The sequence below is a fragment of the Phodopus roborovskii genome, unplaced genomic scaffold, assembly GCF_943737965.1.
Source record: "Phodopus roborovskii unplaced genomic scaffold, PHOROB, whole genome shotgun sequence".
Taxonomy (NCBI): Eukaryota; Metazoa; Chordata; class Mammalia; order Rodentia; family Cricetidae; genus Phodopus; species Phodopus roborovskii.
The window spans coordinates 3,763,796-3,775,854 of record NW_026126629.1 but is presented as its reverse complement, the minus strand read 5'-3'; the positions used below and the strand labels follow the sequence as shown (position 1 = coordinate 3,775,854).

General features: G+C 43.8%; 1 protein-coding gene across 2 annotated transcripts in view; it reads right to left on the bottom strand.

Annotated features, from left to right (window-relative positions):
- Nek10 (NIMA related kinase 10) overlaps positions 1-12,059 on the bottom strand; it is a 180,243-nt gene that overhangs the window by 38,150 nt on the left and 130,034 nt on the right. For both annotated transcript variants that reach the window (XM_051206811.1, XM_051206813.1), the window contains 3 exons: positions 3,095-3,281; positions 2,930-3,016; positions 1,036-1,090 (listed from right to left, as the gene is read on the bottom strand). In XM_051206811.1, the coding sequence (XP_051062768.1) occupies positions 1,036-1,090; positions 2,930-3,016; positions 3,095-3,281 (329 nt within the window). The remainder of the gene's footprint in view (positions 1-1,035; positions 1,091-2,929; positions 3,017-3,094; positions 3,282-12,059) is intronic.

The window sequence follows — 12,059 nt, the reverse complement described above, 5'->3', positions numbered from 1 at the left end:
AAAGAACTTCAGCTTTATTTAATGCCTTTAAGATAACTAGAAATTATACTTTAAAGTCATCTCATTTTAATTCAGAGAAGCCATCAGAGTCACCTGGAAAGAAGTAAAACGTGGTTTAGTTTTCTTTCCTCGTGCTTTGCATGAAGTGCAGGCGGTTTGCTACCATTATCTCGTCTGCCCTATTCACTCTATACTGTGGATGCCCACAGTGAAAACAGCCTATCTTAAATGGTGGCTTGTCACGCAGCATGTCCCACATGCGTGACACAGCTATAGAAATGGGCTTTTAGGGCAGTCTCCAGTCATCCTGGAACAGGGTTTGGGGAAGCATCAGCCTCAGTGTCCTGGTCACTTGTCATGTTCACAGATTCATAACTACATAGTAGATACTACTCCACAGTGTCTCTTCTTCGGGCTGAACTTCTAAATACTAACTCTATTCTAAATAATTTGATACAAAATGTTTAACTAATTTCTACATTTTAAAAAACCCCAGAGAGAGAGAGACAGACAGACAGACAGACAGACAGAGAGAAAGAGAGGAGAAAGAGAAAGTTATCTTTTTAAGATGGGCATGGTTGTATAAAGGAGTTCTGGCAAATATGTCTCAGCAGAAGTCACAAGCACAGCATCCGGGCTGGATCCATAGAAGTATGTGTCCCCAACTCCCCTTTCTCCACCTTGCCCACATGTGCCATGGAGCTGAATCACACACCCACATTCTAAGGATCCAGGGACTCAGGTGACCTCACTGAGCAAGGCGATTCTATTGCCTTGGCCAGCATAATGCTGGGAGCACTGTTTGATGTCACAGACCTGGAGGGCAGACACACAAGGGTCCAGGCGGAACCTTAGCACTCTCCAGCATGTTAAACTGCTAAGCAGTTTAGGTTCTGCCTCTGGGGAAAGCTAAGTTTCTATGTCTGCATGCCCACAGTGACTTCTGCCAGTCATGGGGCAACTTGGCCCCATGTGGCTCAGCTCTGTGTAGACCAAATGCACTTCCAAGCACACTGCTCCTCAGAACAGACATACCTGGCCTGTGACTGCTTTTCTCTTCCTGCAGCACTGAAACTTCTCTTTAAAATGCCTAAAACGAGGAAATAGAAATAACTGTAAGTTATTGCTCCAGGAACTGTGGCTTTCATTGTTGTTGTGTGTTGCCTTGGCTTGTTTCCAGTGCTGGGGGGAGGGAGTCCAGGACTGGGTACGTTCTGGGCCAGTGCTCAGCCACAAGCTGTGTCAGAGCCATCAACAACCCTTTTCTAAACTGCTGAGCCTCTATTGTCTTGACAGTTGCCCTTCGCAGTAACCACCAGTTTTCTTCTTGAAAGTCGCCCAAACATACGGTTAAAATTACTATGCACTCGATGGGTTTGTATAAGGCTATTTTTCTTCCAAAGGAAAGACGATAAACAGAAAATTATTATTAAACACAACACTATGTCTGTGTCATTTTCACCGTCAAGCCTTTGTGCATTCATCTCCATGTCAAGATCCCGTCTCTTTTTCTGCCTCCCCACTGCCCATCTCCAGCATTGTGACTGAGGATGAATACTACCACACTCATCACCAACCAATGCAGTGCTTCTAGAATTTGCTACACATTTGCGTGCATGCAGCATTTCTCCTGCATGGTGTCCCCCATTCCCCAACTGCAAATCAAGGCACTTTGTCTCTCAAGCAGGAACTCTTAGGAAATATAGAACAAAGAACTGGACATAGTGACTGTTCCTGAAAATATGAAAGTTCAGTCACTGTTTGGATGGAGTCATTAAATACAGAAAAGACAAGGAACGTGGCCAAACCCTTGGCACTCCACGTGGATCTTTAGCAAAGTTATTTTCTGCCTTCTCTCCTGGGGTTTTCATAGCATAATCACTGAGCAGACAGAATTATTTATACTTCATTTATTTTAAGGTCTCTCTAGTTAGAAAATTTAAATCCAGCTAACGTACTCCTCTGTGAAATTTATCTTTTTCTCCACTTCTATTTTAACATTTCTTTCAGTTTCACGACTGCCAAGTTGATTTGATACTTTAAATTTTATCTAAATATAGCATTTTCTTTTCTTTCTTATCCCTCAATATGTTTTTTTTAATTTTTTGTTATTATTTCAACTTAAGACTAATATTGGGCTGGGTTTACACATCATATTTTTCATAGTCCTAAACATTTAAGAATTTTGTTTTACTTAGATGTGATAAATACATGATTGTGATCCTCGGTTTCATTCATTAACTTGATGCAGTCTAGAGCCACCTGGAAAGGCATTCACAGTGAGGACTGCCTTAGACCCGGTTGGCCTGAGGGTGTGCCTGTGAGGGATTTCCTTAATTGGGGTAACTGGGATGGGGAGACCTGCCTGTTGTGGGTGGCACCGTTCTCTGGATTTGGCCCTGGACTCTATAAGTATAAAGTGGGCTAAACACAAGAAGCATGTACTCATTCACTTTGCTCTGCCCACATCTGTGACTGTTTTAAGTTCCTGCTACAGTGGATGATACCCTGGAACTGTGAGCTAAAAATAACCCTTCCTCCCCTAGGTTGTTTTTGTTTATGTTTCACCACAGTGGCAGAAATGAAACTAGGATAAGAAGAGTGAATAAATTGTGCAAAAGTTAGTTTACACGGGGCTGATTTCTCCCACAAGTTCCTAGTTGCTCTAACCCACAGACTGATGAAATGCCATGTCCATCCTTCTTAAGGGGATGTTGTTGTCTGCAACCTAGTCATTTCAACTCCCTAGTCATGACCTGCATTTGCTCATAAAAATGAGAAAGCACCCCTTGCCTGGTGTCTGGTCTCTGACTATCCCTATGAGTTCTGTACCTCAGACAGCAGCCCCAGGCTCCATCTACCCTAACACTCCTGTGCCCCCCACCCCCCACTGCAGCCCCACAACGGCAAACTTGCACAGTGAGCTTACTGAATGTAGACTCCTTTAGAGGGCTTGAACCAGAGCTGCTACAGTTGTCCAAGATGTCCAGCTCATCGTCCAGCTCAGAATACAGATCTGCACACAGGAAAGAAGGGGGTGAGCCTGGACACAGAAGGTCCCCAGTGCACTCCTGCCCTCGCCTCAGCAACTCACCTTTCTCCACACTCTCCAGGTGGAAGCTGTCCTCGGACAGCGCCTCCTCGCAGGTCCTGTCCTCCTCCTTCCCACACTGCAAGGTGTGGAAGCCCTCACCAGGCAGTTCCGCGCTCTCTGAAAGCTCACTTTTCAGGCTGGCTGCACCACTGCTGCTGCTGCTCAAGCTTGCCTTCTCAAAGGTTTCCTGGAGGGAGAATTCTGAGCTTTCATCCTCTCTTTCCTCTGCAGGAACCGCCCAACACTTGTCAAAATGCACATGGAAGTGTCTAAGATGATTGCAAGTACCTTATGCAGAAGTGACACCCATAATTTCACCTATGTGCCCACCACTGGGCCCATTTAATCCATAAACACCAAGAAGTAAATCTATAATCAACATTCTGACAAAAGAGACCAGAGGCAAAGGTGCCCCCACCAAAGGCCTGTGAGAACGGGTAACCTAACTGTATGTCTGAGGAATAGAACCCAGATGACAATATCCAGATATTCTTCTCCTTTGAGCCTCTTCCTGGGTGTTTGCAATGGTAACTACTCAGTCCCTTATCAGTGGAGAAAGAATTTCTCCAAGGACCACGAGTATCAGACAAAGCCAGGCCATGAGGAATGAGCAATGACACCCACTGCAAGGTGAGGGACAGCAGGGAGGAAGACTCAGTCACTCAAGGCTCCAGCCAGTCGGGCTTCCCTCCTGCAGAAATGGACACACACTCCTCCAGAGCCCCCAGGCAGGATGAAAGTGTATCAGTTGTGAGACCTCACCTAAGCCATTCATCAGGCCCAAGTCTCAATATTCTCAGGTTCAATAAAAATAAGAATGTTTAGTGACACAGAAGGCCAGCAACTTGGGCTTGTCAAAGAAGACGACACTGAAAAAGAAACTACCTAAGTAATACATAATACCAAAGGTCGCCAATACCTGTGGGACCATTTACAGCAAGTGTGGAGAGCTGCTTAGGCTGCAAGGCTGAAGATCACCAGCTGAGGTAGGGTATAGATCAGGAGCAAACCATCAAGCTCGGGAAGGCCTTTACCTGCTGAGCCCTCTCAATGACGTTAAAATTTCCTCTCACTGGCGTTAAAATTTCTAGTTTTGATTTATTATCCATGCCTGTTCTTACCACAGATGAAACCATTGCTGCAGGCTTTGCAGACGCTCACATCTAATTGCATTGATGCAATAAGAAAATGTCTCAGTGTGTCTTATGGTGTTGTGGATTGAACCTAATGCCTGCATAATGCTAGGTCTGCACCCACAGACCTCCGTTCAGCATCGACACATATTGGGTAGAGTCCTTAGAAGGATTTGAAATGTCAAGTGTAGCCAACAAAGAAAATGCTGAGGAAAATATTGGGTCCTAGCAGGTGCTCATAGGTTTGGAACTAGGAACTAGGTGTGGGCAGAGCAGTGATGTTAGAAATCCCTTAAGTGGGAAGTTTCTGTGTAGCACATTTGCCTCTGCAGACAATACCCAAAGCATCCCCTGTCTAAGAAGAGCAAAAATTAACCCAGGATCATCAAAGCAGCCTGGACATTGGCTAGATGACAAGTTACAGAAAATCAAGTTAGAAGTGTGTTTCTTCAGAAGCATCTTAACTTCAACAGCATGAAAATTGGCAAACCTGAAAAGATCCCTGGGGAAATGACAACAGACAGCAACTGGAAGGAGAGAACCAACTCTCACAAGCTGTCCTCTGACCTCCATGCATATGACAAGGCATGAGCACACATGCACATAATAAGACAAACAAAAAAATAAAGGCATTTTTCTTTGAAAATGGTAGAGTGAGGCTGTGAGCTCTGAGTCAGGTGACTCTAGACTTCAGGAGGACTGGCTGACCAGGATGAACTGGGCTATAAATCCGTTACTTAGAATAGTTTCTAGAATTTCTTTTTTAATTTAAAATTGTAACAAGTTTGTTTTATATGTCAATCCCAGTTCCCTCACCCTCCCCTCCTCCCCTGTCCCCTCAACCTCCATCTTATCCCCTTCCTGCTCCCCAGAGAGGGTGAGGCCTTTCCATAGGGATCTTCAAAGTCTGTCATATCATTTGGAGTAGGGCCCAGGCTCTCTTCCATGTGTCTAGGCTGGAGGAGTATCCCTCTGTGTTGAATGAGCTGCCAAAGTCCATTCGTATACTAGGGATAAATACTGACCCACTACCAGAGACCCCATAGACTGCCCAGTCCTCCCAACTAATACCCACATTTAGGGGGGTCTGGGCCAGTCCTACGCTGGTTTCCTAGCCTTCAGATTGGGGTGCCTGTTCTACAGAGCTAGCTCTAAGACAGGTTCCAAAGCAATACAGAGAAACCATGTCTCAAGAGAAAAACAACAACAACAACAAAACCCATTTCAAAATGGAATGAAGATGTTAATCTAAAACATGAAACACCAACACTGCTAAGAGAAACATAGAGAAAACACTTCATGGTGTGAGCATAGGCAAGGATTCTTGTGAAAAGAGCTCTGACAACACAGGGAGCAACGTCAAGATCTGGCTGGTGGAGTTGCATGAAATTAAATGCTTCTTCCCAGCAAGAAAGACTGCGAACAGAATAAAGAGAGAGGCCACAAAACAGGTCAAAATGTTTATCAGATACAGTTCAGATTGGGGGATAATACTTAGAATATATAAAAGTCTTCAAAATGCAAACACCAAGATAACTAATCTTCCAATAAATAAATGGGCAAATTGACCCAATAGTTCCCAAAGGAAAACTATAAAGGGTTCAATGAACACTGAAGTGTTCTACACCCTTGGCTGTTAGACAATGCACACTAAGCCTGCTACACGAGATCATCTCCAGCCAGAATGGCTATCGTGAAGAAAAGAATGATAAACTCTGGAAAAGGTTTGGGGAAAAAGGGACTTTTACCCTTTGCTGGTGTGATGTTTTATTTTGCTTCTTGCCTCTATAAAGGTTCCAATGTAAACACCAGGATAAAGGTTCCTCAAAAACCAAAAGTGGAACTTCCATGTGGTCCATCTACCTTTGTTGGACCCAGAGGCCCCTAAATCCTCCCACAGAGTTGCTTGCACACCCATGCATATTGCTGCCCTATTCATAGCATCAGGGGAATGGAGCCATGGAAGATGTCTGTGAACTGATGGGACGGGAATGGAAATCTGGTACCCTGGATGGACTCATTCACCACAAAGAAAATTGAGACTGTGACATCTGTACAAAACAGCAGGGACTGGAATTTGTCTTAGGATAAATGCCCTAGACCCCCAGCAAGGTAAATGTAACATGTTTCTCTCCTATGTGGATTCCCAACTTAATATTTTCTATTTGTGTTTTCACTTGGGGGGGGGTATGCAGGCCAGGTGACTTGAGAGATGACAATGAAAGGGAGAAAAGGGGTCTTAAAGAAGGGTTGGGGAGAGAAAAAAATAGAGCAACAGAATAAATACATGTGATGAGGAAGAGGAAGTGGAGAGCCAGCATGGGGAGGAGAGTGAGCAAGGCCAGGGCCAGAGAAGGGGGATGAGCAAAAAGCCTCCCCCCCCCCCGCCCCCGGGAGCCTGTCACTCTGTAAACTAACCTAAAGAAAACAATAACAGAAAAAGCAAAGCCTCAAATCCAATAGACCCACACCATCCAAACCAAAGCTGACAAAGAGCAGCACAGCTGGAGGACAAACACAGCCCAAGTTCAACACCAGTAATACAAGTGCCCACACAGAGACAGAGCTTTAGCCAGGAAGAGACAGCCCCACAGGCTTCGCCCGGAGTTACAACGATGTGCTGCTGTGTCTGGGAAACTTCTGAGAGCAGACACAAGACGACAACCACACGGAAAAGATGTACTTTCTCACCTTAAACATTCCACACTGCTTGTCTTTCAAAGTGAGATAACTATGCACCACTCATTTTCAAAAAAATGTCAACTTTATGATATTCAAAACACAATGATAATTGGCCAGTGAACAGATCATTGAAGCCAAACAGAGCTCAGAAACAGTTATTCACTTTTGTCAAATGATTTCACACAGACAGTTGTAATTTTTGAAAATGATGAAGAAAAGCTGCATATTCACATGGAAAATGACTTCTTTAATATTCTACACACAAAGTAAAATTAAAATGAATCACTGATCTAAATATAAGAGCTATGTTTATTTTAAAATGTTTATATAAATATATAAATAATATATTGATATAAAATATTTCAAAATAAAAGAGCTTACTTCTTCAAACATGAAGTAGGCAAAATATTTCCTTTACTAGGATATAGAAATCATTAACAACCAAGTAAATAAAAACTAAAGAAATGAGCTGGTCTCCATCAAAATTACAACTTTTCTGTGCTTTCAAAAACTACTGCTACTGGGTGCGTAGGTAAGCCATGGGTTATGAATTTTTATAAAACACCCTTAGAAAAAAGCTAGTGTTAAATATATTAAAAAGTAAAAATTAAAAACCAGACTAGTAATCTAGCAGAATAATGAGAAAAATATTCAAGCAGACACTTAACACATACACAAACATGCACATACACAAACACATAACCAGACAACAAGCACAAGTCAGAGCTTGACAGCACTGATGCCAGAAAAATGCAAACTAAACTCACAAAGGAGACACCAAGGCTAAAGTAAAAGGAAAACACATCAGACACCAAAGACACAGGTGCTGGCAAACATACCACAACTGGAAGGACTATATCTTACTTACTTTCCTGTTGCTGTGACAAAACGCCATGACCAAGGCAGCTTACAAAAGAAAGCATTAATTGGGCTTATGGGTTCCGAGGGTTAGAGTCCCATGATGGTGAATCAAATGCATGGTGGCAGCAGATACAGCTGAGAGCCCACATTTTGGGCCACACACGGGAGGCAGAGAGTACACCCGGAGTGGCATGAGTCTTCGGAAACTTCAAATCCTGCCCCCAGTGAAGCACCCACTTCAGAAAAGCCATTCGTCCTAATTCTCCCTAAATAACAACCAAGGATCAAGTACTCAATGTCTGAGACTTCAGCTGGCCACCATATTCTGTACCCTGCTCTAGACAGTGTTAAACTGTGTAATATTAGAAAGCTAGTAGTGTCTTTTGTAGTAAACCACACAACTACTTATGAGCAGAAGTTCTGTTTCTATGTAATACCTAAGAGAAATAGACAGCAGTTTCAGTTAAAACACTCCAATTCTGGAAATAAGTACTCAGCAACATGAAAATAAAATGTGGCATGTGTTTAATTTACACATACAAGTACTGTCTGTATAAAGTGTGTATCTAGTATACAATATATTGGAATATATAAATAAAAATTAATAATATAGAAAAAAATGGGAGTTGGGACACAACCTAATGTAAATGGAACTAACATACACAAACAAGATGGAGGACTCTTTCAGACATGGCTAGAATCCATACGCTAGATGTATATGAAGTCCACCACTGACTGCAGTCCCAGACCCAGGTAGGAGTCACCTAAGGAGGTGTGAAGGAGTTTTCAGGGGATGTGCACAGAACTGTGTTTGGGTGATGATTGTATATGTCAAAACACATTAAGTTCGGCACTTAAACATACACGGTGTATATGTAAATTATGTTGATTTTAAAGGGGGAGTTTGCAAAGTGGATGAGAGAATTGTATCGGTTTGGGGAGAGTGGAGTTGGTAAAACTATTGTTTTCTTAAAACCTAATAAGCAAAGAACATTTCCCAGCAAGCTGAGGTTTCCTGATTTCTGATGTTTCTTTCCCTATACCATTACTTGTTGCATTTTCAAGGTCTTGGGGAGAAATTTAGTCAGCAACTGACTAGATTATAAAAGGCAAGATCGTCCACCAAAATACTGTCCTTTTAAAATACATTATTTTCTGCATGGCTAATTTAATCTCTTAGTAGAGGGTTGTAGGCACACGCTTGTATTATAGCAGCAGGCTTAGCATTTGTGAATGACATATGGTACAATCAAAACAAGGCAAAATGGGTAAATAAATAGCACACTTCAAAAATCCAAGTATACTAAGGGGGGAAAAAATGAGCATCCAGATGCTTGCACCCTCTTCAATTCAAGCACCTAACTGTAAAGACACCTGAGAATTTAAGAAAAAGAATCTAATCTCTGTCAATAAAGTTTTCTAAGAACGTGAAACGGGCTGTATTAGAAAGCTATTATCGAAATCCTATCATGACACGAGTTTGTGAAAGACTCGTGAATTTAAAAATGATCCTTGCTGCTAAGCACTACAACAGCTGCTCTGGTCTCCAAAGGTGGAATTTCAGATGACGCTGTGTGTGACATAGTTAAGCTGTCTAACATTATCACATCATCATAAATATCTCTAATTCACTGAAAGCTGAATCACTTAGTCATCTTAACTATAGAGTAATTTTGCCAAAATCAAGTGTATGGGCTGTTTTGTGAATGATACTTTTGGTAGGCATGTGAAGGGCTGCTTTTGTGTATGGTACTCTTGGTGGGCATGTGAAGGGCTGCTTTTGTGTATGGTACTCTTGGTGGGCATGTGAAGGGCTGCTTTTGTGTATGGTACTCTTGGTGGTCATGTGAAGGAAGACTGAGAGGGACAGAAATCCTAGATCGGGTAGATGGAACTGGCTGAGTTTGTGGCCACAGCTTTCTAGGTACAACTGTGCTCCTCCCACCCCCATCCTTATGAAGGCCTGCCCTGCCCGCCCCACACCAGGCACATAAGACAGTTCTCACAAGACTGCTGGTGCAGGCCTGTGCTGCACAGGGTACTGAGAGCCTTAGTGGCCATGCTTAGTGGTCTCCTACATCCAAAGTCACAGTGGTATGCAGAAATTACTGCCTAGTACATGTGCCCCTGGCACATGTCCTTGTGGGCCCTGGGCCCTGGCACTCTGGCTGAAGTATTGGCCTTTAGTGTCAGACCGGGAATGCTTAGGCACTCAGTACTGCAGACAATGGTTGTTAGAATACCCAGACCTTCTTGTGTAAACCAAGCTAAAGAACCCTGTAGTAAGATATTCACCCTGCCCTCACCTGTTGCACTGACCATGCCCATTGGGGTTGGGACAGGTACAGATGTGACCCGGGAGAACTAGGTCTGGGGTTGGTGACCCCAGAGGCTCTCTCTTGCTTCCTGGTCAGAGATGCTATCTAGCATCTGGAGGCATCCTTGGGACAGGAACCTGCTGGCGGTCATCTGTCTCTATTGTAAGTTATTTCCCCTAAATAAACATCTATTCAGCCTATCGGTTTTCCCCATCCTTATTTTTCCATGATAGAACCCCTTCTATAATATATAAACATTCTATTGGTTGTGCCCCTCATGTTCATCTATAGACCCTGCCTAGTCACATCATGAGGCTTACTACAGGTCTGTGCCTGTTGGCCACAGGTGGAAGCCTGCTGAGGTGAGGCTCAGTTCAGACAAGTTGGCTGTGACATATGGTGAGGCATGCGTCTGTCTTAGAATGGCTTATGTACTCCTTCATTCCAAAGCTCTTACATTGCTGAGACCAGGCTATGATGCTGCAACCACAGAGTCAAAGAAAGTGGGGTGAAGGACTCCTGGGAATAGAACAGGCTGTGACAGATGGAGGTGGCTTTGTCAGAGAGGAACGGGAGAAGTCTGGATATCGAGGAAGACGGGGACAGCACAGTGGCAGGTTACCTGCAAAAGTGACACTGACTTCGTTCCTCTCAGCGACTCCAGCACAGCTGAACCCTGAGACCAGAGTTGGGTGTTAGCAGAGATACAGAAAGGGTTTGAGAAAGTCTGGTCAGAGAAGGTGGGCACTGCAGATCAGCTACATGCCCACCACAATGCTACAGACCACACAGTTGCTCTGGACATTATCGAAAGGCCCAGGAGCGCAGAGGCCAGCAACTGTGGTATCGTTGCTACCTATGCCTAGGAGGCCCTTAGTCTGTACTTGTTGAAAGGATAACTGAGTGGCAGGCACCTGGGGCAGGAAAGGTGGATGAATAGAGGGGCACTTGAATTGGCAGGACTGAAATAGTGCCTCCTATTCCCAGGGAGGTCCCCATGGCATATGTGTGCCATGGAAAGGCATCCCAAACTCTCTTGTGTCTCAGTGAGACTGCAGATGTTGCCAGAGAAGCCACAATCAGATCTCAGAGGAGAGATGGGAATAGTGACCCCCATGCCGGAGATGAGGCTTTAAGGCTCATGAGCACATATGACGCAAACACTTAACAAAATCCGTGTCCCCAACCATAAAAATAGGCTCACAGCAATGAAGACCAGCAGGGGCCACCACAGGTAGCCAGAGAGCCCTGCCTTCCGCTGTCATAAGCCTGCCTCAGCTGGCATCAGCCTCCTCCTGCACCCAGCTGTCATGGAGAGAAGATGGAAAACAGACCTCTCAAAATGGAAACGATATGTTTAGGTCCTTGTAGACAGATAAAATCAATAGTAGTTATACCTATGGCTGTGACCAGCAGGAATGGAAGCTAAAATCAAGTGACAAATCTGCACGCCTACCTTCTACCCAAACCCCTATGAAATAAAATGTACAAACACAGTCGCTAGTATGCTTTCCACACAAATGCGAGGACCTGAGTTCAGAACCCCAGAACCCACAGTCAAAGCTGAGCCTGATGTCCTGGTTGAGTGTATACCTGCAATGCCAGCACTAAGGCCTCCACCCATTTGGTGGGGGAAGAACTAAACAGAGTCTTCTTCACAGTGATTTTCTGTTTCAGACCTAAAATGTACCCATAATGATTGTGGGCTCAATGCATTGTGATCAGTGCCAGAACCCCAAACAAGATGTGACTGTCACAGTCTCAGATGCACCCCATATACCTCTCATTGTTAGACATTTGATTAAAGACTGTACCTTATTCTCATTCTTAAAGCTCTCTGTATCAGTGATCATTTGGAATTCAGAAGTTAAAGGAAACGCCTTGCTTCACTCTCACAGTAGGTAACTGTAGTACCCTGCAGGAAGGTAGTTTGTTAGTGAAGCTTCCTTGGCTCTTTTGAAATATATATGT